The sequence below is a fragment of the Anolis carolinensis genome, chromosome 1 (assembly GCF_035594765.1).
Source record: "Anolis carolinensis isolate JA03-04 chromosome 1, rAnoCar3.1.pri, whole genome shotgun sequence".
In the NCBI taxonomy this organism is placed as follows: Eukaryota; Metazoa; Chordata; class Lepidosauria; order Squamata; family Dactyloidae; genus Anolis; species Anolis carolinensis.
The window spans coordinates 177161585-177187136 of record NC_085841.1 but is presented as its reverse complement, the minus strand read 5'-3'; the positions used below and the strand labels follow the sequence as shown (position 1 = coordinate 177187136).

Here is a 25552-nt window from a genome sequence, read left to right as displayed (position 1 = left end):
AAGGATGCTGCCTCAGACAGCAGGTGTTATTTAAATTGGTGATTGTTGCAGCAAATGGAACTTAATTGGCGATATTGTATTTTTCCTACCATCATAGAAGAGAGATTTACTGCCATAGGTGTCAAAAGAACCAATTTGGCCAAAGATGCAATTCATCTTGATTTTGGAGTTGGTGGTGAAGTTTCCTCTTCTGCATCATGCAGCGAAATATCATGAACCATCTTGAAGTCAGCGAAAACATAAAACATGCTTCACTACGATCCTGTTAATCCTGACAGAGGTCAAAGCCTAGTCCCAAATTATATCATATTTTCACATTTTAAAAAAAAATTCAGTCATCACAAGAATAAAATCTATGTCTAATCCAGTGGTCTAACAGAAATGTGCAGTTTTGTTTTAAAATCATAAGAAAAAAATCAAGCCAAGCTCTTACAAAATAAATCAAGTCAAAACAAAGCTGTGTTCAAATATCTGCTTTAATTGTATAATTTTCACAAGTATTTTTTTAAAAAAATGTACAACAGACTACTTGTACAGTTTATTAATGTAAAATCCAAAGCAAGCTTACCTTGTAAGATCATACTTTGAGTGAAAGGCATTTGGCGGAACATAAAAAGCACTCCAACTATGTGCTGGGAGGTGATATTTTACTCAAAACAGGGCTGGGAAGATCATGCAGCAATTGCATTGACTAATCTAGAAAAGCCGTTTGTGTGATTCTGTGATGGTGGCGGTCTGGTGGCAATCCTCTAGGGAGGCATCTAGGCTTTAAGTCAAAACATGAAAAGGCATGCAAGACCTGAGGTAGTTTGACAAAACTGGCAGAACAACAAGGCAAACCAATTCATTCCCTGCTCCCCAATCTGTTATGGAAGACCTGGTCTAATTTCAGGAGAGGAAGTCTTCTCCAATATCTAGCTCTAAAATTTCTGCTTATAAAACTGATTAAAATCTCATTGCTTTGGCTCAAATCCTGGCCCTCACAATAAAAAATTAACAACTAGTTCTATGGTTTACTCCATAACATCCAAAATTCCTGTGTCAAGCTCATAGGTGCCAGCAGGGGGAGCACGACAGGCACAGATCTGTGTGCAGAAGGCAGCTAACTTGGATATACTGTAATTCTCCTTGTTTGTGACGTCAACAGCTCAGCTGTTGACTACAACACAGCAAGAACATCCACATCCATGCGCACATGGCCCACCACCACTTTATGGGTCTCCAAAGGATCCAGACTACCATATATAATACACTCTCCTCTTGTTGTAGTCTATAAATAGTGACAGAGAAAGAGATATACAAAGAGAGACTGAACATACCTTGCTTTTGATACTGACCATACCACAGTGAAAGAGAAGCATCTATAGCTAGAATCTGCTACTGTTCTGGATCAATAACCTGCATTATACTTTTATTTGTGGCACAAAACAGATTTTTGTTTCCTACCTCCAATGCTCTTACACAAGATCTGGTGGAGAACTTGACTTTGTAGGAGAGAGAGAAAAAAACATACTTTGGAAAAATAAATACCCCATGTGCATGTGAAAAGACTATGATAGCCTAACAAGTTCAAAACTGTGCTATGAAAACTTGCATAGGAAGTCTGCTCCCTAACTCTTATAACAAAATCTTAAAATTAAGGTGCTTTCAACATAATGGAACTGACAATGTGAACTGAGGGACCATATAAAAAGAGCTGATGTGAAAGAGAAATATAGAACAAGTGCTCCCCATCCCCTCCCCCAAGGTCACATTAAATTTGAATGCAACAATAGAAATGCTTTTCCAATGAGATAAATTTTGCTTTCATACAATTCCAGAACTGCTAGTAGAAAAACTGTGTTGTATAACCTAAAGTTTTTTGAAAGGTCGCCTTGTATGAATGAGCAAAGCTGAAACATCTCCTTCATGTGAGAAAAAAAAGATTTAAAATTTTAACTATATTAGCCACACTGCTACAAGGTCTTATGCTTCTCTGGAAATCTTGACCCGAAACTCTTTAGTGTACAGTATTTGAAAAGCACCTCATTATTTAGATTTAATAAACGTGTTTTTTTAAAATATGAAAATGCATTTTTGTGCAAAAAGCAAACACCCATCCATATAATAATCTTCCCTAACAAACTTTCCCACATGAAATATCTTCAAGAGGTAGACAGAAGGGGTTTCATGAAACTTTCATGTGAAAGTAGAACTACTAGACTTGCTTTTGACAGCTATTATCAAGAATATGAAGCCACTTCAACTCTCAGTTGCCCACGATGACATTATTTTACAAACAATATCAGTGAATGTCAACGAACTAGAGCTAGCAAATAACCCAAGATTTTGTATGTTTGGAGGACATGCCAAATGAAGAATTTCTAATTGATAGTGGATTCCACATAGATTCCAGATCAGACAGAGAGCTGAACCTTGCCCAGGTAGTAAATTTAGGCTGCCAATACTTCAAGATGTAATCAGGATTCATAAGATTCATAAGTTTTTCCTTCATAGTAACTCCCTTCCTGCCTTTAAAAAAATTGAGAAGTTAGCATTCACTCTTGTGAGCTGTCTACATAGAGCAGTGGTTCCCAGCCTGGGGTCCGGAGATGTTTTTGGCCTACAACTCCCAGAAATCCCAGCCAGTTTACCAGCTTTTAGGATTTCTGGGAATTGAAGGCCAAAAACATCTGGGGACTCCAGGTTGAGAACCACTGACATAGAGCTTGAAAAGATACCGCTTAGGCATTGGCTGACTGCCTCAGTGGAGTCAACATCAACATCAACTTAATGATGGCACAGTTAAGAACCACCCATGAAACACCCACTTGCCATATTTTAAAGTATATCCCTAAAATGTAGATCACTGAAGATGACCAAAGAACTGCTGATATGAACTGAAATGTTAAGTGAAGTGAAATGTTTTCCCACATAATGGCACACACTGAAATGCATTTCTCTTAAATATGGGCGAGGATGGGAAAGTCCTATAACCTTAGACTTTCTTTTTTTTTCTGGATCTGAAACAGACGGACGTGAAGCACACCTTTTCCACTGGTGTAACATCTTGTGCTAAATTTTGATTATAAAAGTAAGCTAAGTTGAAAAAAGTGTGCACTTTCCTCCTTTACAAAAATTGTATCCATAAAAGTAAATAGTGGTGAAAACCAGTAGTTACTAACACTGAAAGGATCACAAGGGGCAGTAGAGTTTACATATAAACAGCTCTGAGTCACACATTACAAATCCAAATCCTTGTAAGGAGATGTCAGACTGTGCTTCATTTTAATACATACTGATGATTCAAAGTGATTAGAGGAACAAAAACAATTGTTATGTTACATCGAAAGAGGAACTTTTCCCTTAAAGTGATTTCATATTTCCAATCCAACATCATTTTTGGAAATGCCTTTAAGAAGTTCAACTTTAAATGTCACAAAGTAAGAAAAGCTGTCAACCACACTGTGCACAGAATACTGTCTCGGGTGTCATCTGTGAAAAGGAGAGGCAAGTATAAGGAGTTTGCGCTCGTGGCCCAAGGAATCATTGCTCAAAACTTTGGCATGTCAGAACTGCTCTCCCTTTCTCCCACAATTAATTAAAAGCATAAAAACAAACAGGAACAAGTTCTGAGGAAGTTATTCTCATAATCAGATGGCATAATCATCATGTTCTTCTCGTGGACTGAAGGCAGCGGCCCGTAGTATATCCAAGCAATTCACTAAAATTAGGGTTCCTGTGAGATGCTTCCAGCGTTTTGTGATAGGACTCTTCATCTTGTCAAGACCAATATGGAGTTCTTGGGTAACATCACGATAACTGTCTCCCATCTGATTGCTCCATGTTAGCATGAAGTCATATGCTGGTTTCCACATGGCCTGTCCAAGGCAGGAAAGTGGCATTAACAAAAGTTGCAAGCAGTATCTACCATGAGAATTTATGTTTTACATATAGAGTATCAGAGTATGGAAATAAAAAAGTAAAACAATTACCTGCAAAAATGTATGGGGTGCTTTGTGAGGGATTAGTAAAACTGTGTTTCAAAGATGATGTCATAAGAAGCAACAAAAATCAGTTTACCAATGCAAAAAAAAAAAATATTTATTTAAAATCCTTGCTTTCTCCCACTGCAGGACCCAATGAATACAGCTGGCCTTCTACATTTATACATTTCACTTTTGTAGATCTGATCATTCACAAATTTAATAAAAATGATCTCTCTAGGTCTTGCAGTGCAATACTAGGATCAATTTATGGGATATGTTGCACTAGACAATCTAGATATTCCTAGAGAGGTGTATCATTTAAAATCATGTGTTTTTATAATTTGATATTCTTCCACATCTTCAGGGATCCTGCATGCCTAACCACAGCAAATATGGAGAGTTGAATTTACAGCCACCTTCCAGTCAATGTTACTTAATAAAAGAAACATCAGAACTGAAAATTTTTGCATGTTATGCCATTCTCTTATTAATCTTATGTTTTTTCCACTACTCAAACAAAACAACAAAAAGCAACACAGGGTTAATAAACAATGCAATGAACCACAACATGTTAAGTTTGCGACATGGCAATGAGGAATGATTATGAATTACCTTCTGACAAGTAACAGCAATGAATTATTTCTAAGGTCACTTTTCAAGCTCTGCATCATACTCACCTGCATAATTGCAAGTGATACAGTGTAGTTTCAAACTATCATGCACAGGTCCTGCCTGAATTATCCTAGAATACAATTTGATTGTCCCAGGAAGACACAGAGAAGACCATCTTCACCAATGTAAAACACAACACAAAATGTTGTCTGAATTTCCCCGTATGATATCTGTGCTTGGGATTGATGCAGTTGTTCTCAACTTAGGGTCCGCAGATGTTTTTGGCCTTACCCCCAGAAATCCTAACAGCTGGTAAACTGGCTGGGATTTCTGGGAGTTGTAGGCCAAAAACATCTGGGGACTCCAGGGTGAGAACCACTGGGTTAATGGGTAAAAGAACCTTTCTCGAGGCCATCTCCTCAATTCATTTGCTGCCTGCTTTCCCTCCTAGCATGCTGAAGCCTATTGTGAGCACCTTGATCCTTTGACTTAGCTTTCCTCATGATAAAGATCTTCATACTTCACAGTTATCCAAACATATGTTATCTTGGCATTAAACTTTATGGGAAACGTACAAATGCCTTGCTTAGAACTCCTAAGAAATTATCGTAATGGGCTAAGGGTTGACTGGTTTTTAATGCAGCATCATCTATAAAAACCTATCTTGCAGGAGAGCACAAGATTAAGGAAAAGTTGTTGGACATATCAAATCAAAAACATGGCTGTCAATTCAGATCATAAGTAATATATGATCTCTTTTAGTAATTTATATATTAGTATTACTTAGAAAGAAGTCAGCTGTTACCAGCTCCAGTTTCCCCAAGGTTGAGAAATGCAGTTTATGTCTGCAAGCATTTGTCATTTATATTCACACCTATAAAATGTCACAATAGGTTTATGTGATCAATGAAGCTTGTGTGAGACCTCAGAAGAGAAAATGAATCCTAAGAAAGGAGGCACTTCCTTTCTATGTGGCTGAATTCTTGGCCCCAGTAACCACACAACAAAAATTGTATGTGCCCCTTCCTAAGTTTTTGTCATCGTTCAAGATCAGAAAGGCAGCTTAACACAACACTGAGCTGCTTTCACAATCTATTGTGCAGAACCAGCCATCCATCAAGCCCTGAATATATTACACATTCACTTTCTTACCTCGCTATCTACAGCTCCATTCTTGTCCCGATGGGGAGCTTCATAGGCATCCATTTGTTGCTTGGAGACCTTGGCCAATTTCTCTGCAAGCTCTCTCCAGCGCTGGGCCACCTCCACAGCCGTAGTCAAAAGCACAAAATCCTGAATGAGCCTGATAACCAAGCCCTGGCAGTCCATTTTCAGTAAGGCCTGGAAGAAGGCAAAGCAACCATTAAGGAAATCCACATTCTGTGCAGCAGTAGCAAATGTTTGGTGTAGGTTTGGAAGGAGAAGAGGCATATCAAAACCAATATCCTTCCATTTACATGTGAAAGAGGACATTATTCTTAGTGTAAAAAAACAAAACAAAACAAAACCTCAAAACAGAATATAGGCAGTCTCTGGGTTACAAAAATCCTACTTACAAATGACTCATAGTTAAGAATAGAGGTGAGACAACAGGAGGTGAAAGAAATCTACTCCTTGGAATGGAAATTCACTCCTGGGAGAATTATCATGGGGAAAAGTGTCTCCACTGAAGCTTTCTCACCAATCCTTGTTTCCACAACAAGCCAACTTTTTCAAAATCCAATTATCATAAAGACAGAAAACAAGGTGAAATCTTCTGAACAGGGGCAGAGCCAGCAAAATAAACACATCCAGTGCTATCCAAAGCTTATGGATGCAGTTACACTGAAAAAGAACCTGTTCTGACGTACATACAGATTCAACATTAGAATAAACCAACGGAACCTACCTTGTTCATAAGTTGGGGACTGCCTGTACTGATATCATCCTTCTCTGAGAGAATGACATTTCACCCTAAAACAGTGGTTCTCAGCCTGTGGGTCCCCAGGTGTTTTGGCTTACAACTCCAAGAAATCCCAACCAGTTTACCAGCTGTTAAGATTTCTAGGAGTTGAAGGCCAAAACATCTGGAGACCCACAGGCTGAGAACCACTGCCCTAAGATATGTTATCAAATTCTCTCTCCATTGTGTGTAAACTCAGAATAATTGGTAATTTTTAACACAAATTGACTAAATTATTTTTGATTCTGCAAATGAAATACAGTTAACTTTAAACTGAGTTGGATCATACTTTCAAAATTTCACACTCTAAATCTAAATTTGGTGCTCGAAATTTAAACAGATATAATGTTAGTTTCTATTAGAGCAGGAAAAATCCAGCATTTTAGACTCCTAGTGCTCCCATTCCCTGCCCCCTCCAAATTAAAAAAAGGAATATTTTCTTATAATGCTTTCCCTACAACTTTTAACAGAAAATCTGCCACATTTCTGGGCCATATTGGATCATTTTAGTTCCAGGCCTTTTTCTGACCAGAAAATAAATGAGAAGGCAGCTCCTAGAAAAAAGCCAAGTATGGCTGGGGTAGGAAGTGTTGCAAAATTGAAGTCGCCAAGGGGGCACGTGAAAATAATTTTTGACACACAAACACACACACAACCATAGAAAAACCTTTCTTAAAATGTGGTGCAGAAATACTGGAATGCTTCCTGTCCATGGTTTCTATTTTGACAAATTTAAAAATACACTTAAAATAAAAGGAAGATCACACTTTTAGTCCATGCTAAAATAACGCTAAATCTCCATTTATTGTGAGACATGAAATGTTATTCTTGTGAAAAGGTTATTTATGTTCTTGGTGCTAGGTGAACTCAAATCAGTTTGTGCATTACACATTTCAAACAAGAAGTATAAACGTGTTAACATGGACAACTAATGACAGTGACTTCTTCCCAAATCCCAGGTGCCTCTGAACTGCTTTCTCCTACATCCACAGTTTGTGTAGCAGTGAGCTACACAGGCAGTCACTGTTGCTAGAGATTGTCAGGCAGCAGCAAACACCATGGCCTATTTCTGGGTTCTTTCATACTGCACACTTATTTATTTTGTGTCAAAAGCACTGCATAATAAATAAGTTTAAAAGTGATAAAATAAAGGAATCACAAGTAGCTAAATAGTTTTAGACCAAAAGCGGGCAACAGCAACTGCATTGTCCGTGGCTTTAAACAGCTCTTCCTCGGTACATGAGGCAGGACATTGTGGGCAAGCATACATAGGAGGAGTTGTTTGTTCTGCTCCACAGTCACACAAGGTGGAGGATTCCTCCAGGTAGTGCCATCTTGCCAGGTTGTCTTTTGATCTACCCACTCCGCTATACTGCACACTATAGCACTACAATTCTATTTTAATGGCCTTGACTACATCCCGTGGAAATCTGGGACTGGAAATTTGGAGAGAGGCATTTGAAGTCCTAGCCAAGGACCTCCTCTAATTCCTTTGACCAAATGAAACTCAGGACACCATAGAATGTATCAAAGGATATAAATATGTATGCAAACGCATAAAACCATACAATAATTCCAAAGAATGCAGCAATGGACATTCAAGTCGGATCAGGGTTCAACAGTACAACAGTTGTAAAGTGGGAGAGGGTTCCAAGGCCTTTAATAGTAGCAATCAGCAAGTAAAAGCTGGACTCCTCTAGATGTACTTGGCTGTGAACTATGTTGTAGTAGGCAATGCTTTTTAGGCGGAAAAAGTATTGGACAGGCAGAGTGTACCAAGAAGATTCCAGCCAACCTGCTCAATATCACCTGACTAATGTTTGCAGATCAGATTACTGCTGAAAGCACAACTGGCATGAGTTAAACACAACTATAGTGCCTGAATTCTGCACTCAATTACAAAATATAACCCCTATTAAAAACAAACTAGCTGCTGACCAAGGAAAATAATAATAATAACAACAATAACAACAACAACAACAAAAACAAAGTTCTGGAAAGAACTTTGGGAAAATAATGAGAACTACAACAAAAACGCTGGGTGGATAAAGGAGTTTGAAGGAAAAGTCTCACAGAACAAAATGGAACAGATGGAAATAACAACTGAAATGATTAGCAAACGAGCGCAAAAAGTCAAAAACTGGACATTGCCTGGTAATGATCAACTTCATGGATTTTGGCTCAAACATCTGATTAGTTTACATGGAAAAATGGCACAACAATTCAATGAGATGATGCAGAAAGGAAGTATCAGTGAACTGGAAGAACATACCTGATACAAAAGGATCCAGCAAAAGGAGCAGCACCAGAAAACTACAGGCCAATAACATGTCTGCCCACTATATTTAAACTACTGACTGGCATCATAGCTGACAGAATTCAAGACTATCTTGAAGAAAAAAAACATCTTGCAGATGATCAGAAAGGCAACAAACGGAAAAGCAGGGGCACAAAAGACCAGTTATTGATTGACAAAATGATTCTGGAGAACTGTAAAAGCCGAAAAGCTAATCTTCACATGACGTGGATTGACTACAAAAAGGCCTTTGACTCACTCCCACACAGCTGGATCATCAAGTGCCTGGATGCCATCGGGATTTGTAAAAACGTTGGCACCTTTATTGAAAACATGATGGAGCACTGGAAAACTGAACTGTTTGTTGGAAATGAAAGCTATGGACTTGTTAACATCAGAAGAGGAATTTTCCAGGGAGATTCATTGTCCTTTCTGCTTTTCATTATTGCCATGATCCCTCTGTCAACAATCTTACAAAAAACAAATCTCGGCTATCAAACATCTAAGAAATCTCACAAAATTTCACATCTGATGTACATGGATGACCTGAAGTTGTATGGGAAAACGGAAACTGAAATCCAGTCTCTGACCAACACTGTCCGAATTTTTAGTACTGATATCAGCATGGAGTTTGGATTGGACAAATGTTCGACAGTGGCATTGAAGAAGGGAAAAATCATTGAAAGTGAGGGCATAAATATGCCTAATGACCAAATGATCAAGCATGAACATGTGAAGACTGTGGTCAGTAAAGAATACACACAAAGGGTCAGAAAAATTCTCAAAAACAAGCTCAATGGAGGCAACCCCATCAAGGCCATAAACACCTGGGCCATACCTGTCATAAGATATACTGCTGGCATTATAAATTGGACACAGGTGGAACTGGACAACATGGACAGAAAAACCAGAAAACTCATGACCATTCATCATTCACTGCACCCTCACAGTGATGTTGACCGGCTATATCTGCCTAGAAGATCAGGGGGCAGTGGACTCTTACAAGTAAAACAAGTAGTCAAAGAGGAAGAACATGCCCTGGCAGAATATGTAAAGCAAAGTGAAGAACCTGCTTTGATTGAAGTCAAAAATCAGAAACTCCTCAAAGCACAGCAGACAAAAACCAGTACAAGAAAACCGCACTACAAACTAGAGCTGACAGCTGGCAGAACAAAACATTGCATGGAAAGTTCCTTGACAAAATTGAAGGAAAAGCTGATAAGGAGAAGACCTGGCTATGGCTCACGAATGGGACACTGAAGGAGGAAACAGAAGGCCTGATCCTTGCAGCCCAGGAGCAAGCCATCAGGACAAATGCAATTAAGGCCAAGATCGAAAAATCAGCTGATGACCCAAAATGCAGACTCTGCAAGGAAACCGACAAAACCATTGATCATATACTCAGCTGCTGTAAGAAAATCGCATAGACAGACTACAAACAGAGGCACAACTATGTGGCCCAAATGATTCATTGGAACTTATGCCTCAAGTACCACCTGCCAGCAGCAAAGAACTGGTGGGATCACAAACCTGCAAAAGTATTGGAAAATGAGCACGCAAAGATACTGTGGGACTTCCAAATCCAGACTGGATTCAGAACACACCAGACATCACAGTTGTGGAAAAGAAAAAGGTTTGGATCATTGATGTTGCCATCCCAGGTGACAGTTGCACTGATGAAAAACAACAGGAAAAGCTCAGCCGCTATCAGGACTTCAAGATTGAACTTCAAAGACTCTGGCAGAAACCAGTGCAGGTGGTCCCGGTGGTGATGGGCACACTGGGTGCCGTGCCAAAGTATCTCAGCCGGCATTTGGAAACAATAGACATTGACAAAATTACGATCTGTCAACTGCAAAAGGCCACCCTACTGGGATCTGCATGCATCATCCGAAAATACATCACACAGTCCTAGACACTTGGGAAGTGTTCGACTTGTGGTTTTGTGAAACGGAATCCAGCATATCTATCTTGTTTGCTGTGTCATACAATAAAATAATAATAACTTTATTCTTATATCCAGGCCCATCTCCCCGAAGGAACTAGGCATGGCTTACATGGGGACCAAGCCTAGTAATGCAACAATAAAATACAACAAAATACATCTATAAAACATAAAAATCATAAAAGCATAAACTCAACAACAATCGATAACCAATAACCAATAGCCAGGCACAATTAGCGTGTTCAAAAATTGGAAGCAAGGCAATAAATTATACATGTGCAATAAATTTCAAGGCCACTAATAAGATGGGCCAGTAATAAAGTAGAGTGGCTGGGTATAGGTGAAGGTAAAAGGACTCCGTCAAATTGTGCCGAATTAGTTAAAAGTACATTGAAATAACCAGGCTTTCAGGTCTTTCCGGAATGTGGCCAAGGTAAGGGCTAATCTAATTTCCGTTCTCTTGAACATTCATTCTTAAAGGGAACTCAGCTGAAGCCTCTCTTTTTGCCTGAAAATTGATAGTTTAAGGCTACTTCAGCTTTGTTTGAAAACATCATCCTGATCATAAATTATTTCCTGTGGAAACTGGCTCTGATCCATGAATGTAACCCTGATGTACATTCTGACCAGCCTTGTGTCAAACAGATTAAATCAGTGCACATTTCTAGTGGCGGAACAGTCTGTGATTTCCTCTGGATCAGCCAGGCGCAGCGGGTTAAAACCTTGTGCCGGCAGGACTCATGACTTGAAGGTTGGGTTGCTGAACTGAAGGTTGCCGGTTTGAATCCAACAGAAGCCTCTCACAAAGATGGTAAAAACATCAAAACATCTAGACGTTCCCTGGACAACGTCCTTGCAAACGGCCAGTTCTCTCACACCAGAAGCGACTTACATTTTCTGAACATGAAAAAACAGTTCCTGACATGAAAAAAAGCCAGGCTGCTCCAGTCCTTTAGATACAAAGACTACATCCTAACCCTAAGAGTGGGGTGCTTCAGGGCATCAACATGATGGAGTGGAAGCACCCCCCCCCAACACCTGGTCTTTAATAGCTGGCAATAATTACATTATAGTCCATATGCTATTAAATTGATAATCACACTCCTGCTGGGGAAAGCAAATTAGACAAAAGGCACTGAAGTTCTTTACCAAGGTCTCCCAGCTGCACTGTATACTTCTGTAAAAACAGAATGTGTTAAAAAACAGATGGAACTCTTCCTTCAATATTTTTCTGTTGCAGTCATTGGCCGCTTGCCTCACCACCAGCCAGCCTGAGGCTGTGCTATTGTTTCCCGTGCCTCACAACTTGGAGTTCACAATGCCCTTCTATGGTATTTATTAACTGAAGTGTTTGCTGTACAGAAAAACAGCAGGCAGTACACCAAAGATGGATACTTGACATTCAATGGCTATGTTAAAGGAGCATCGGAAGAATACAATTTTAATGTACACACATCTTATGTTTGGAGTGACATCCTGGAAACGGGCAAACTTTCATTTCTGGACATCTGGTTTTTATGTTAATTAGGTTACTGGCATGTATTTCATAGTATTATTATTATTTTTAAAATCCATACCACGGCAAAAAAATTATAAGAAGCAGAATGTTATTAATGGTTTGGCACATTTACATATCTTACTCTGCATAATTTACTCTTCTTCTGCAAGTCAGCAAGGAGTAACAGAGAAGCCACTGAAATACATCTGGCCTTCTACATTTGCAGGTTTGACATTTGCAGATTTGCTTATTCACAGATTTTATTCAAATGTTCTCTCTAGGAATCTCCTAGATCCTCCAGTGCAACTCTAGGGTCAACTTCTGCCAGATCAGGGGCCCTCAAACCTTTTAAGCAGAAGGCCGGTCCACAATCCTTCAGACTATTGAGGGGCCGAATTATCATTTGAAAAAAAATACGAACAAATTCCTATGCACACTGCACATGTCTTATTTGTAGTGCAAACAACAACAACAATAACGAAAGAACAAAAAATAAAAACAAATTTAACCAACAGAAACCTATCAGGATTTCAATGGTTGTTGTTGTTGTTTCCCATGATGCAATAACAGGGAGAGTATGGTACTACTGTACTGCTAAGGATTTCCCTTTCTCTTTTTATAGCTCAAACTCTGCTAGCTATCTTACTACCTCATCACATTGAGAAGGGAAAATATGGGTGACCATCCCTTTAATCACCCCTCTTATATCGTCATCTGTCCTGTTTTTCATTCTGCCCCACATCACACATGAAAGCCTAAAAGCTGGTGATACATTCATCTTACATTAATCACAAGGTCAGTATTGCCTTTTTGTTTGCAATCAGGAGAAACAACAATTCGAAAACCAAGAGCTCCCTTGCCTTGCCCAAAGGAGACTGACACCAGTATAAAAACCACTTCTTTCCATGGGATCCTATTGTTCTGCCCCAAACTCCATAGGATACAAGAGACAGTGCTCCAGGTTAAAGCCATTGCTTTCCATGGGATCATACTGTTCTGCATCAAACTCCATAGGATACAAAAACTGCTGATAGTTGGGCAATGAAACAGGATGGGAAACTTTTGATGGTTTCCATCACACCTGTTTTTCAGTTGTAAACATGGGAGTAAAATGTGATAAGAGGTAGGAGCTCTGAATACGATTGCTGGTCTGTGTTCAGAATTCCCTCCTTTCAGGACACTTCTGCCTCTTTTCAACCACGGAGGGCTATGCATGATAGCCAAAAGTAGTTTAACTCATGTGATGAGCTCAGTGCCTCTCCATGCTTGAAAAGAGGCAAGTGTCCTACGACTAGGACATTTCTTAATGTGATAAGGTGGTTAAAAACACATCCAAGACAAGAATCAAGCATACTCAGTTGCAAAATTTACAATGAAACTCTTCTGGCTTTTGATTATTTCATGACTCAACATGAAACATTGTTTTCTAGTACCTCTGAGTTATTGATGGTAGCAATAAGTAAGCTCTAAATCAATCTTGTTTCACAAACATTTGTGAAGATGCTCCAAGAAAATAGAGAATCATGACAGTATGGGGAATTTACTAGTCTCGAGTATGAATGAGTTGATTAATTATTTATATTTGGAATAGCATTTGGAGGTCAGTGCCTCTTAACATCTAAAAATGTTCTCACAGAGACTTTTCTACAATACCAAGTTAAACTACTGAGCTCACAAATCTTAACCCATATGTATTTTCTTTTGGGAACTGAAGTTCCAATTTGAAGCAAAGACGCAGTGCGTCATTTTCCTTATTGCTTCTTCTCAGCTACAACATCATACCATCTAGACCAGTGGTTCCCAACCTGCGTGTCCCCAGGTGTTTTGGCCTAAAACTCCCAGAAATTCCAGCCAGTTTACCAGCTGTTAGGATTTCTGGGAATTGAAGGCCAAAACATCTAGGGACCCACAGGTTGAGAACCACTGATCTAGACTGTTTTGCTCCAACGACCTATTTCAGTTTCCGAATGAAGCGTTTTTTACAGCATACCCAGAAACCTTGACAATGAATTGATATTTTAGACTCATTTGTTGTACTACAATTCCACATCAGGGAGAAAAAAAGTTGAACTCTCATGTTACATAATATCATCCAATCCTATTGTAGTGTCATACAAAAACCCATTCTGTACTAAGCCATCATAAAGACAGTGAAATGTGCTAGAAGAGGATGACTTGTGTTCACTGTGAATCCATCCTTTTAGCCACAGATGTAAGCATACGCCAACTCATAAGAGGAATCCACTAGCAATACTGTAAAACTTAAGATTTTTCACTAGATAATACAGAAGCAAGACTACATGGGGTATCACAGTCAGTTCCAGACAATCTATCCTTCCTATCCAATATGAGCTTAAAGGCAAAATAAGACATTATTATTACAGATGACAAGCTAAGTTTGCAAAGGCATCAGTCGTAGCTTTCCGTCTCCTGGTTTTGTGGAGCACGAACCAACAACACGACATATCCTAACCCTGGTCTTACGCGGTCTGGATATACTGATCACTGACTATCCCTGGTTTTTGAAAAAGCCCGGAAAACATACAACAACCCTGTGATCCTGGCCATGAAAGCCTTCGACAACACAACTTTTTCATTATCGTGTTCTCAAAATACATACCAAGAATACACACATATAAGCAAATCATGAAGTAAGCAGACATATAAAAATGAATATACTGTTAAAGAAGGAAGCATTCACATAAATTTTGATTTAACTTTTTCATTTCTTTTCCTCTTATCTCAATTGATAATTTGCTATTATTTCTTCCAATTTGCTATTATTTCTTCCAATTTGCTATTATTTCTTCTTGAACGAACTAGCCAATGTTTCTCAAAGTGTGCTTCTCCAGGTGTTTTGGACTTCAGCTCCCAGAAATCCCAGTCAGTTTACCATCTGTTAGGAATTGTGAGAGTTGAAGTCCAAAACATCTGGAGGAGCACAGTTTGAGAAACTCTGGACTCTATTCAACATCTAATTAAAAATAATACTCACTTATTACCTATTCTGTAAAATCCAGTCCATACAACCATTTCCAATTCTCTTAACCCCTCTCTTCAAAACTAAGATTTCATTATATTCATTCCTGTGCTCTTCCTAGTGACTTGTTCATAATTAATCCTGCCAGTCAAACATGCCTGGTGTTCAGACAAAGAAGTAGTATGCAGGAAGAGAGGCAGCAAATGACAGGGTTTGTCTTTTAAACACACTGTCATGATAATTAAACTGAGGTTTTCCTACAGTAAATATTAAGTCTTTAATTTCCATGACAGTTTGTTTGAATTAAAAAATGGAAGCCATTGTCATTCTGCCTCTCCCGCTATGTACACATACTCTGGTTTTATTAGTTCCCCGTCATAACACCGGGGAACACAAGTCAGTGTGTTTGACTTAAATGAATTAATTGTGAACAAGTGAACCATAAGCTGGGGACAAAAATAATTGTAACCATTTTCCACATATTAAACTTCTTCTGCAAACTACATTTTCCATTCCACTCTTCTTACCCAAGGAAGCTCAAGGTGCATTATATAAATCTCATTCTTTCCTTGCTAGTTTTCAAATAATCCACATGGTGTAAAATAGGCTTAGAGAACAGAGGGTTGATGCATTCTGCCCATGCTACAGAAGCAGGTCTGGCAGCATCTCAAACTGCGCAGTAGCCACTATCAAGGTAAACTTTGGATTCACTGGGGGAGCCTTGCCTGATCTCTTGATCTCTTTATGAGCATTTTTTGTGTGTCAGGAGCGACTGGAGAAACTGCAAGTCACTTCTGGTGTGAGAGAATTGACCATTTCAAGGACGTTGCCCAGGGGATGCCCGGATGTTGTGATGTTTTACCATCCTTCTCGGAGGCTTCTCTCATGTCCCCACATGGAGCTGGAGCTGCAAGAGGGAGCTAATCCGTGCTTGCCCTGGGTTGGAATCAAACCGACAACCTTCAGGTCAGCAACTCAACCTTCAAGTCATCAGTCCTGCCGGCACAAGGGTTTAACCCACTGTATCATTGGGGGCACATGAGCATGAAAGATAATGACACTCAAAACCGGTTGTGGGGAAAATGGCCATACCTATATTTACTCAAGTATAATGCGCCACCTATTGTAATGCGCACCTCAACTTTGAAGATGTGTATTATTATTTGTTGTTGAATGTAATGCATGTCTCCCCCTTGCCTGTCAGCCATTCTGATGCCCACTTTGGAATGACAATTCTAACACACCATCAAATCTAATGTGCACCTTTTGGCTATGTAATTATCCAAAAAAAGGTGAGCATTAAATTCAAGCAAATACGGTATTTTGTAAAAAAAAAAAAAGAAAGAAAAAAAGTGGGATACAAAGAAAGGAAAACAGAGGCAGGAGCAGTCCATGAAGGCACTGACTTTAAATCCCTCCTTAGCTTCTTAGTATTGGGCAGGAATCTTGTGAAACCTAAATGCATGAAGATGGCTATTGCAAGAAAAAGAACTATAGTCCCTTATGCCATAGTTCTGAGCACTGAATTCAGCCTTTCTTGCTACTTCTAGCTTCTAAAATAGATGTTCAGTAAACTTATGGCAGAAAGCTTGATTATAGCACTAGTGTGGAAACCAGAATGCTATCCTGATGAGACATCATTTTCCATACTTTTTAAGCAATTTTTAAATTATTCCAAACAGCTGTATCAATAAACACATTTTAGAAAGGGCCTCTTAACGTAATTAAAAATAAAATATGAATACTGCAAAAATCTTGACTTCCAATTTATCAGTTGCAATCCACTTCTTCACCCAGTTGCAATAAGCAATTCCTGTAATGCAAGTACACAGAAGCTTCTTATTCCTTTGAGGCTGAGAAAGTGTTACTTGCCTAAGATCACCCAGTCAATATTTCCCAAAAATGCACCACCAAGTAGGAAACCAGTGATTTTTCAGTGTTAGAAAATGGCAGTGTGAGTGTATTTGGATTTTCAAATACAGGTAAATGTACAAAATCTGCAGAAAAATGTGCTTTCATTTTAACTGCTAGAAACGTTTGTACAAAATGAACTGTACGTGATCTTGTTAAGAAAGTGGAAAACAAAGTAATATTTTAAACTGTTCATATTATATGCCTGCCTGAGATCCTATCATAAATGGCAAGATAAAAGTACTTTCAATGAAAAATAAGTATATCACAGACGTCTGTTTAAATTCAGCAAGTGAAGCAACAAAGCTCACAGCCAAGTTCTCAAATGAGCTTATCACATTCAATGAGAAAGCACATGGGAATAATTCTATAGTTTGATTTATAGACTAAGACAATAGATGGGTCTTGAGAATCAAATCAATGTTGTAGCGGAGGCAGAGATTGCCATGATGATGTTGTCTGCCAATTCCCTCAACTGTAACCCTCAAAATAACAGAAGTGGGTGGGTTGTTCCTAGCACTCTACCAGCACTCTGGTGTGTGAGCCATCTGCTGTAGTGCAAAGATTTTTGTTTTGAATGGGTTATTAAAAGCCACGAGCTTTACAACAGACTCTTGGTGCAAATGAAAACTGATGCGGATCAACACACCAACGCACAATTTGGTCTGCTTTTACAGGACTATAATAATAAACAGCTGCACGTCAACTTTTACCACCACATCACAGATCAAAATCAACTTCTATTATTTACAATATTTTTTAACGTGAGTAACAGCAAAGGCCTTTAGAGTTGCTCTAGCCATTCTGTACCTTAGTTATCTCCATTTCAGGGCAAACCTCTGGCTAGTATGGATATCTAATAACATTGAAGAGTGGGTTTTTAAAGTCTGTTTTTAAGGCAAGCAGTAGCGTTCAACCATTCCACGCAGACTGTTCAGCTCAACTCTTTAACCCAACACAATTCTGAAAGATCTGACAACTATTTTGGAATTAAGATTACGTCAAGTAAAGACAATACTTACTGACATCAGTTCCTTCTGGAAAGATTTCCTATCCTTATTATCTGAATTATTGCAGTCTTCTTTCAATTTCTCCAGCACAGAAGCCACACATTCCGGTTCACTGTCCAACTCTGCTCGACAGAAGAAAGCAAGTGGCAAGTTGCCATACCCCAGGGCATCTGCAAACGCCCGCCAGCTGCTAATGTTTTCCATGAGCAAAGTCCTTACTGACGCATAGATATAGGTGAGGAATTTGCAAGGCCTCAGGATTTGCTCCAGCAACATGCTAGTGGTAAGTTCAGGTCCAGAGAAATAATTTGGCTTGACTTTCCCAACAACTAAAACGTTTTTGGTATGGACCAGGCCAATTTTACCCTGATAGTATCCAATGTACCATTCTTTTGTCCAGAGCTGGCCTTTCAACTTGATTTTCTCCTCACTTAGCAAGGCTATGGCATCTCCCTTCTTATACTCCAAAAGGTAATGGTTCTTGTTTTGCCTCACCACTGTTTTCAGCAGTTTGCCGTATTTTAAGCTCCCCACCATCCGATCCTGGAAAACTGGATATTTGCTGGTAGTTGCAAGAGGGGACAAGATGATCTTGCCGACTTCCTTTTTCTTCAGGAACCTTCTCTGTCCAGTGGACCTCACAGCACTTTTGGGAGGAGGCTGGGGTGTTTGGACACAGAACTGAGTCAGGATGGCATCCTTATCATCCTTGATCTGTATTCTCAGTGTGAAGTCAGACAGCTCATTGGGATCATGGGATATGATGGGAAAGATGAGGCGGCTGACTTTCCCCAGCTTCATTTGAAAGCCTCTCACTATTTTTGCCTGCTCACTTGCTCTCACCTCATAATTTGTCATGTTTGAATACATGCAAAGCTTTAGGTCTTGTGGCCTCCCTAAGGTGAACTGGTGCTTACCCCACAACTGCAGTGCCACAGGCGCGACACAGTGTACTTGGCGCGTAACTTCATTCACGAGCAGAGTCTTTGGAGCACAATCATGTCCAAAGATAGCTACCACTGTTTTAAAAGAAGGATGGATATGTTTTGGACCATAGACACCCACAGTGATCTTTTTAAGGATATGATCCCAAACTGTGTAAGGATACAAAATATTCTGTCCTTGGGCCACAGCTGCAATGTACATGCAAGGCTCTAGGTTCTCCAACTGGACCTGGATTGTATCTCCATAGCACTGTTTGATTTGCACTGGTGTATATGGGCCTTCCTTCATGTCACTTCGCAGACACTGTATCCCCACTAAACTCTTACTAACAATGTCATTCTTCACTTCAGCTGAAATCTTCATCTCTAGCAGGATAGAGGTTTGAATCTCCATGTTGCTCAGCTTAATTTCTAGCACAGGGCTTATAGTGCTGCACCTATCACTGTTGAGCTCCAAAGGTGGATCCAGCAGAGCCTTCATAGAGATCTGTTGCGTCTCTCCAGCAGCCACATGGCCTTCTGGAATACGAATGTTTATATTTGTATCTGGGAGCTGGACTGCACCTCCAGAGCTATCCAGCTTGCAAACTATGTTGGTCTCTACAGGTTGTGTCTGACCCCAACCAGGGTTCTGGCCCAGCAGATCCAAATCATGGCATGATCTTGCTAGCTTTCGATGGTTCAGCCATGCAGTTCTGAAGTCTTCTCTGCTCTGGAACTGCTCTGGGGTAGGAGACTTCAGCCCAGAGAATAAACCTGAGGGCATTGGATTTTCTGACTTTGCTTGAAGCACCGAAAGCTCCGATAAACTGTATGAGCGCTTGCTTCTGAAAAAAGGATTGTCCCGTCTGCTTGGTTGGTCAAACTGAAATCCATTCATTGATGGAATCTCATCGAGATGATTCCCAACGCTGCTGTTTGTTGCAGAGCTCGACCCCGTAAATGTAGGCACCTCTGTGTCAAAGAGCAACAAATCCACTGGAGCATGAAGGGACGATTCTTTTTCTCTGTCCATAATTATCTGCACATTACCATTGAGAAAAGGGTTAGTCTGCCGGTTATTCAAGAAAGGGTTGTTTTTGGCTAAGCTCCACTGTGCTTCAGTCCAGTCTCCGAGGAGATCGAGTTCTTTGGCTCCTTCATCGGAGTTTTCTAGCAGATTGTCTATCATCCCACTGTCCGTCAATGAAGAGTTCCGGTAATTGATAGGCTGGACATAGGAGGATGGGATGTAGCCCATCTCTGTGGTGTTGTGAGCATACCACCACTCACCTCCTGAGGTATCTAAGACATAAAGGTGGTCCCCCTTGGAGAATTTTAAGGTGGTGAAGTTGTTTGGGCAATAGTCCTTTATCGCAACAACTTCCTTTGCATTTCCAAATGATGTAGGATTGTCTACCATCAAGGCACTAGGAGAAGGCACTGAAAAGCAAACAAAAAGTAGAATATAATAATAAATAATAAAACTTTATTTATACCCCGCCACCATCTCCCCAACGGGGACTCGGGGCGGCTCACATGGGGCCATGCCCAAGACAATACAATAGACAAAATATAAAAACAACATATCAGAATGCAATTAAACAATGCAACAATAACACTACATAATACAGAACAAAAAAGCAGAACGTAGAATGTACATTATCAGCTCCAGATTGAACAAATACTGTGCAATGCTGCACATTCTCGCCCCAGAATATCTGAATTTTCAAAACCAAGTTTAATACGTGAGAAATAATCATTATTTAGAAAATCCTCTAAAGATATGGCTTTGCAACCTGATGTACTTCATATGTTTTTGGACTACAACATCTGCAATCTTTGGACCATTGGCAATGGGGGCTGAGCCAAAAGGAAGTTGACGTTCAAAACATCTGGAGAGCACCAGGTTGCTTAATGCTGTTATAAGAGATTCATTCTACTCAGCACTACAGTATGTACAGCTTGCTGATAAAATAATTGCAAGGTCTGAATCAGTAATCGCTGTGGTTACATTTGCAAGTATCATGTTAGCCTTATTTTATTTTAAAATAAATAAATGTTAGTCTTATATCTACTTTATTTTACAACTGCCTCACTAACTCCAGATTTACCAATTTCAAATCAACAAAAATAGGAATCTGGCAGAGATTTTAGAGGTGACTTTTTCACATTTTCCTTAATTGAAAATCAAATCGTAGGCTGAAAAGAGTTAAAAAATTAAAAATTACATTTCATCCATGAAGCAAATTAAATTTTTCATTTTTCCTTCCTCTTTTATGGTTTTTTTAAACATCTTTGTCCTGATGAAGCACAAGTCAGAGATCTGAAAGTCTGCATGGTGCGTTTTGTGTATTTTGGTTGGCCAATACAGATATCTCTCTTCTATGGATTTTTGGATTTTGTTTCTCCAGCTACTCTCCCTCATCCCAATGGTTTGTGGTAAATAACAGAGTTGAAGGATAAATAAATAAAACAATACACATTGATGAGTAGACTTTAAGGAAGCACGCCTAGGACACCACTGCAGTATGAAAATCTTCATGGCAGCTTCCTGGAAGACAAAAGCCATGCCTAAGGAATACTTTGCATCCACTATGATTAGGGAAGACAGCACTCAGCAGGGCAAGGCAATGACTAAGAAGAAATGACGATACTAATCTGAGGCTGAGAAGCTTAGAAGTCTTAATACACACAAATCTGGGTTACTAGGTAATCACCATCTGAGCATATTAAAGGAGACAGGACAGTAGTTTTAGCCCAAGGTAACAGTACAGACGACTAGTCCAACTCTCCTCTTTCAAGGCTAGAATCCCAGCACATCTGTACTTTCCACAGATGAAACTTCATTATCAGGACTATATACAAATCAGATGCTCTCTTTCATTCCAGCTCCATAGAAGACATGGCTAAAAGAAAAAAAAACCCTATTCCCCAGGTATGAAAATCTATACACATAATAAAAGTGAAAAATGTGTATGTGTGTATGTGGAGGTAGTGTCCACTTACACAGACAACGTACCACCTCCACAAACAGCTATAGTTCCCACTGAGCAGGAGATACCTATGGTCCTCCCTCCAAGGAACATTGCAGGTTATAGTGAGCGCCATGAACATGTAGCCCAAACCCTGCCCGTGTCCTCCACAAACATCATTCTGCCCTTCACCCAAGTAAAGGCTTTCATGCGGGGACAATGTCATCCTAGATGTTCTGTTTTTCCTCCAGAATGGACAGGGTTCCTTTCTCTATCAAGTGGTGTGGAATTTGCATGACCACACTCACTGTCTCTCCCTTAACCCTTTCCTGCCCTTTCCTACGGCACACAGCAAACAGGGGAATTGATCATCAACTGAACAAGAGGTTTGGGAGAATTCACCATGATTTACAGGAGTTGTGCATCCAGAAAGCACTGTTCATCCAACCAACAATGGACATGGACCAAAATGGCCATGGATGATGGGACTTGCAGTACCTTCACTGATACTGTAACCCCTACTGACAATGGACTGGTACCAAACTTGGCACAAAGAAGCCCTATAAACAGAGAAGCCGCCCACATACTGCAGGGGTTACTGGGAATGGACCTTGATTTTGGGAGTTATAGTTCACCAACATCCAGAGAAACTGTGATCCCCACTGACAATGGACTGGGACTACACTTGGCACAAAGACCCATCACCAACTGAATATACTGCAGGGTTTGTGAGAATGGATCTTGACTTTGGGAGTTGTAGTTCACCTTCATCCAGAAAGCACTGAACCCCAGGTGATGTCTGATCTGGATCAAACTTGCACACAGACCCAACATGGCCAACTGCAAATACTGTTAGGGTTTGGGGGTGATTGCCCTGGGAATCTTGGAATTATAGTTCACCTTTATCCAGAGATAGATAGATAAAATAAATTATATGAGGACATACTTAATAATACAGACTGGATAATAATTTGGACCTTGTTATTGCTGTTTTTTTCATGTCAGGAGTGATTTGAGAAACTACAAGTTCTTCTGGTGTGAGAGAATTGGCCATCTACAAAGACGTTGCCCAGGGGACGCTCAGATGTTTTGAGAGGCTTCTCTTATGTATGGGGAGCTGGAGCTGACAGATGGGAGCTCACTCTGCTCCCTGGATTCGAACCATTGACCTTTTGGTTGGCACTCCTGCCAGCATAAGGGCTCCTGTTATTGCTGTTAAACCTATGTGTATATGTACCTTCAAATCGCCTGTGTATCTACAGCAACTTCATAGGCAAGGAACACTCAGAAGTGGGTTTTCCAGTTCCTTCCTCTGAAATACAGCCGACAGCACCTGATATTAAGTGGTGGTTTCCCATCCAAATACTATCCAAGGTTGTCCCTGTTTAGCTTCTATGAACAAACAGGGTCTGATTTTTTTGTGTCAGGAGCAACGAGAAACTGCAAGTCGCTTCTGGTGTGAGAGAATTGGCCATATGCAAGGACGTTACCCAGGGGATGCCTAGATGTTTTGATATTTTTACCATCCTTATGGGAGGCTTTTCACATGTTCCCACATGAATCTGGAGCCGATAGAGGGAGCTCATCCACACTCTCTCCAGGTTGGATTTGAATCGACAACCTTCAGGTCAGCAACCCAACCTTCAAGTCATCAGTCCTGCCGGCACAAGAGTTTAACCGACTGCGCCATTGAGGGTCTGGTGCCTTTAGGCTATTTAGGTTAAGGTGTGCCCTTTCATAAATGGACAAATTGAAGCTGTTTTCCTGAAACGAATGTGTCCTAGAGGTTACATTCTAGGCATTTTTTTTGGGGGGGGGGGCACTTAAAACTAGGAAAGGAAGGGTTATTTATCCCCTCACTAGATAGCAGTTAGCTTTTTAAAATAAGCTTTCAAAGAAAATGCAAGCCAAGCTTTTTAAAGCTCAATTTCTATAGAGGAGAGGGAAAAGCAAGTACAGGAGGAGAGTGAGAGGCAAGTCCAGAAATATATGTCAAGAACAGGACCTTCTAGCTAGAGCTTTAAGTAATAAATTTTGGATGTTGGATTGATTCATGCTGGATTTACTGAAGAGAATCTTAAAGGGTATCACTGGAAATTTTCTGCAAATAGAAAAGTCTGGAAGAAACCATGAAAAGTATTCCACAGACAACAAGGAGGGTTACAATATGATTCCTCCCCCTCTCCCACTTTTATGTATAAAGGGAAATCACAACTGAACACAGTAGCAACATACATACCCACTTCGAGCTATGTTATGCCTAGGGCAAAGTTTCCCATCTCTGGATTAAGTTTATTTTGATTGACCACTGTGCCTCTCCAAAGCTTGTATCAACTCGCTAAATTCCACAGCAGGATTGTGTAGCAAATATAGGCACAGTACGGACTGTTTTGGTCATGAAATGCCTAGGGTGCCCTTTGCTGAGATTCTCACATTTTCATCAAATATTTAATACTTATGGCCAAACAAGCTTTTCACGAAATATGGGCCTGAAATTTTCCCCAAGCTTCGTCAGCCAGCTAGTACTTCTCAGCTTCAGCTACTGTGAATGGTGGAAATGATATCAACTCAATTGACTGCTTTAAAGACATGCAGAATTAACCAAAGTCGTGGTCCTTTTTGAACTGTACCCAAACAAGCCCCACCCACAGAGTCATCATCTCAGGAGAAGTAATCTAATTTTTAAATATGGAGTCATATGATGCTACAGCTTCCTTAGTAATAGTTTGATGGGATGCTCAAATTATAATTTGGTGCTGGAAAGGGTCTTTGATATCCACCGGGGATAGGTTCCAGAACTCTCTGTGGATCCCTACATTTGTGGATGTTCAGGTCCCACTATAGACTGTAGCATGTAAAATGGCAACTCGTATATAAAATGGTAAAATCAATGTTTGCTTTTTGGAATGGTGGGTGGGGGTATTTTCAAGCCATGACTGGTTGGATCCACAGAAACAGGGCCTGTGGATAAGGAGGACTGATTGTGTCTGTGATTGACAAACCATGGCTGAAAATTTCAAATTAAGAAACCATGAACAGATGTTAAAATCATGACTATTTCTGTATCTTCCCTTCCCAGATGTTTCCTTGAAAGCATTTCTCTTTTATTTTAGGCACCAAATGAAATATTATTTGGAGCTTTTCAGGCTGTATGGCCATGTTCAGCAGCATTTTCTCCTGATGTTTCACCTGCATCTGTGGCTGGCATCTTCAGAAGTTCTGTTGGCAGTGAAGCTAGTGGAGTGTATATATATATATCTGTGGAATGTTCGGGGTATTGCACAGATTTTTTTCGTGTCAGTCGCTTCTGGTGTGAGAGAATTGGCCATCTGCAAGGACGTTGCCCAGGGAATGCCCGGATGTTTTGGTGTTTTTACCATCCTTGTGGGAGGCTTCTCTCATGTCCCCGCATGGAGCTGGAGCTGATAGAGGGAGCTCATCCATGCTCTCCCCAGGTTGGATTCGAACTGGCAACCTGCAGGTCAGTAACCC

General features: G+C 40.1%; 1 protein-coding gene across 2 annotated transcripts in view; it reads right to left on the bottom strand.

Annotated features, from left to right (window-relative positions):
- Nucleotides 1–458: 458 nt before the first annotated feature.
- Nucleotides 459–25552, bottom strand: part of sh3bp4 (SH3 domain binding protein 4) — a 64013-nt gene continuing 38919 nt past the window's right edge. For both annotated transcript variants that reach the window (XM_008113995.3, XM_016995420.2), the window contains exons 3-5: nt 18175–20528; nt 5733–5921; nt 459–3860 (exon numbers count right to left, since the gene is read on the bottom strand). In XM_008113995.3, coding sequence (XP_008112202.1) covers nt 3633–3860; nt 5733–5921; nt 18175–20528 — 2771 coding nt within the window. In that variant the 3' untranslated portion in view covers nt 459–3632. The remainder of the gene's footprint in view (nt 3861–5732; nt 5922–18174; nt 20529–25552) is intronic.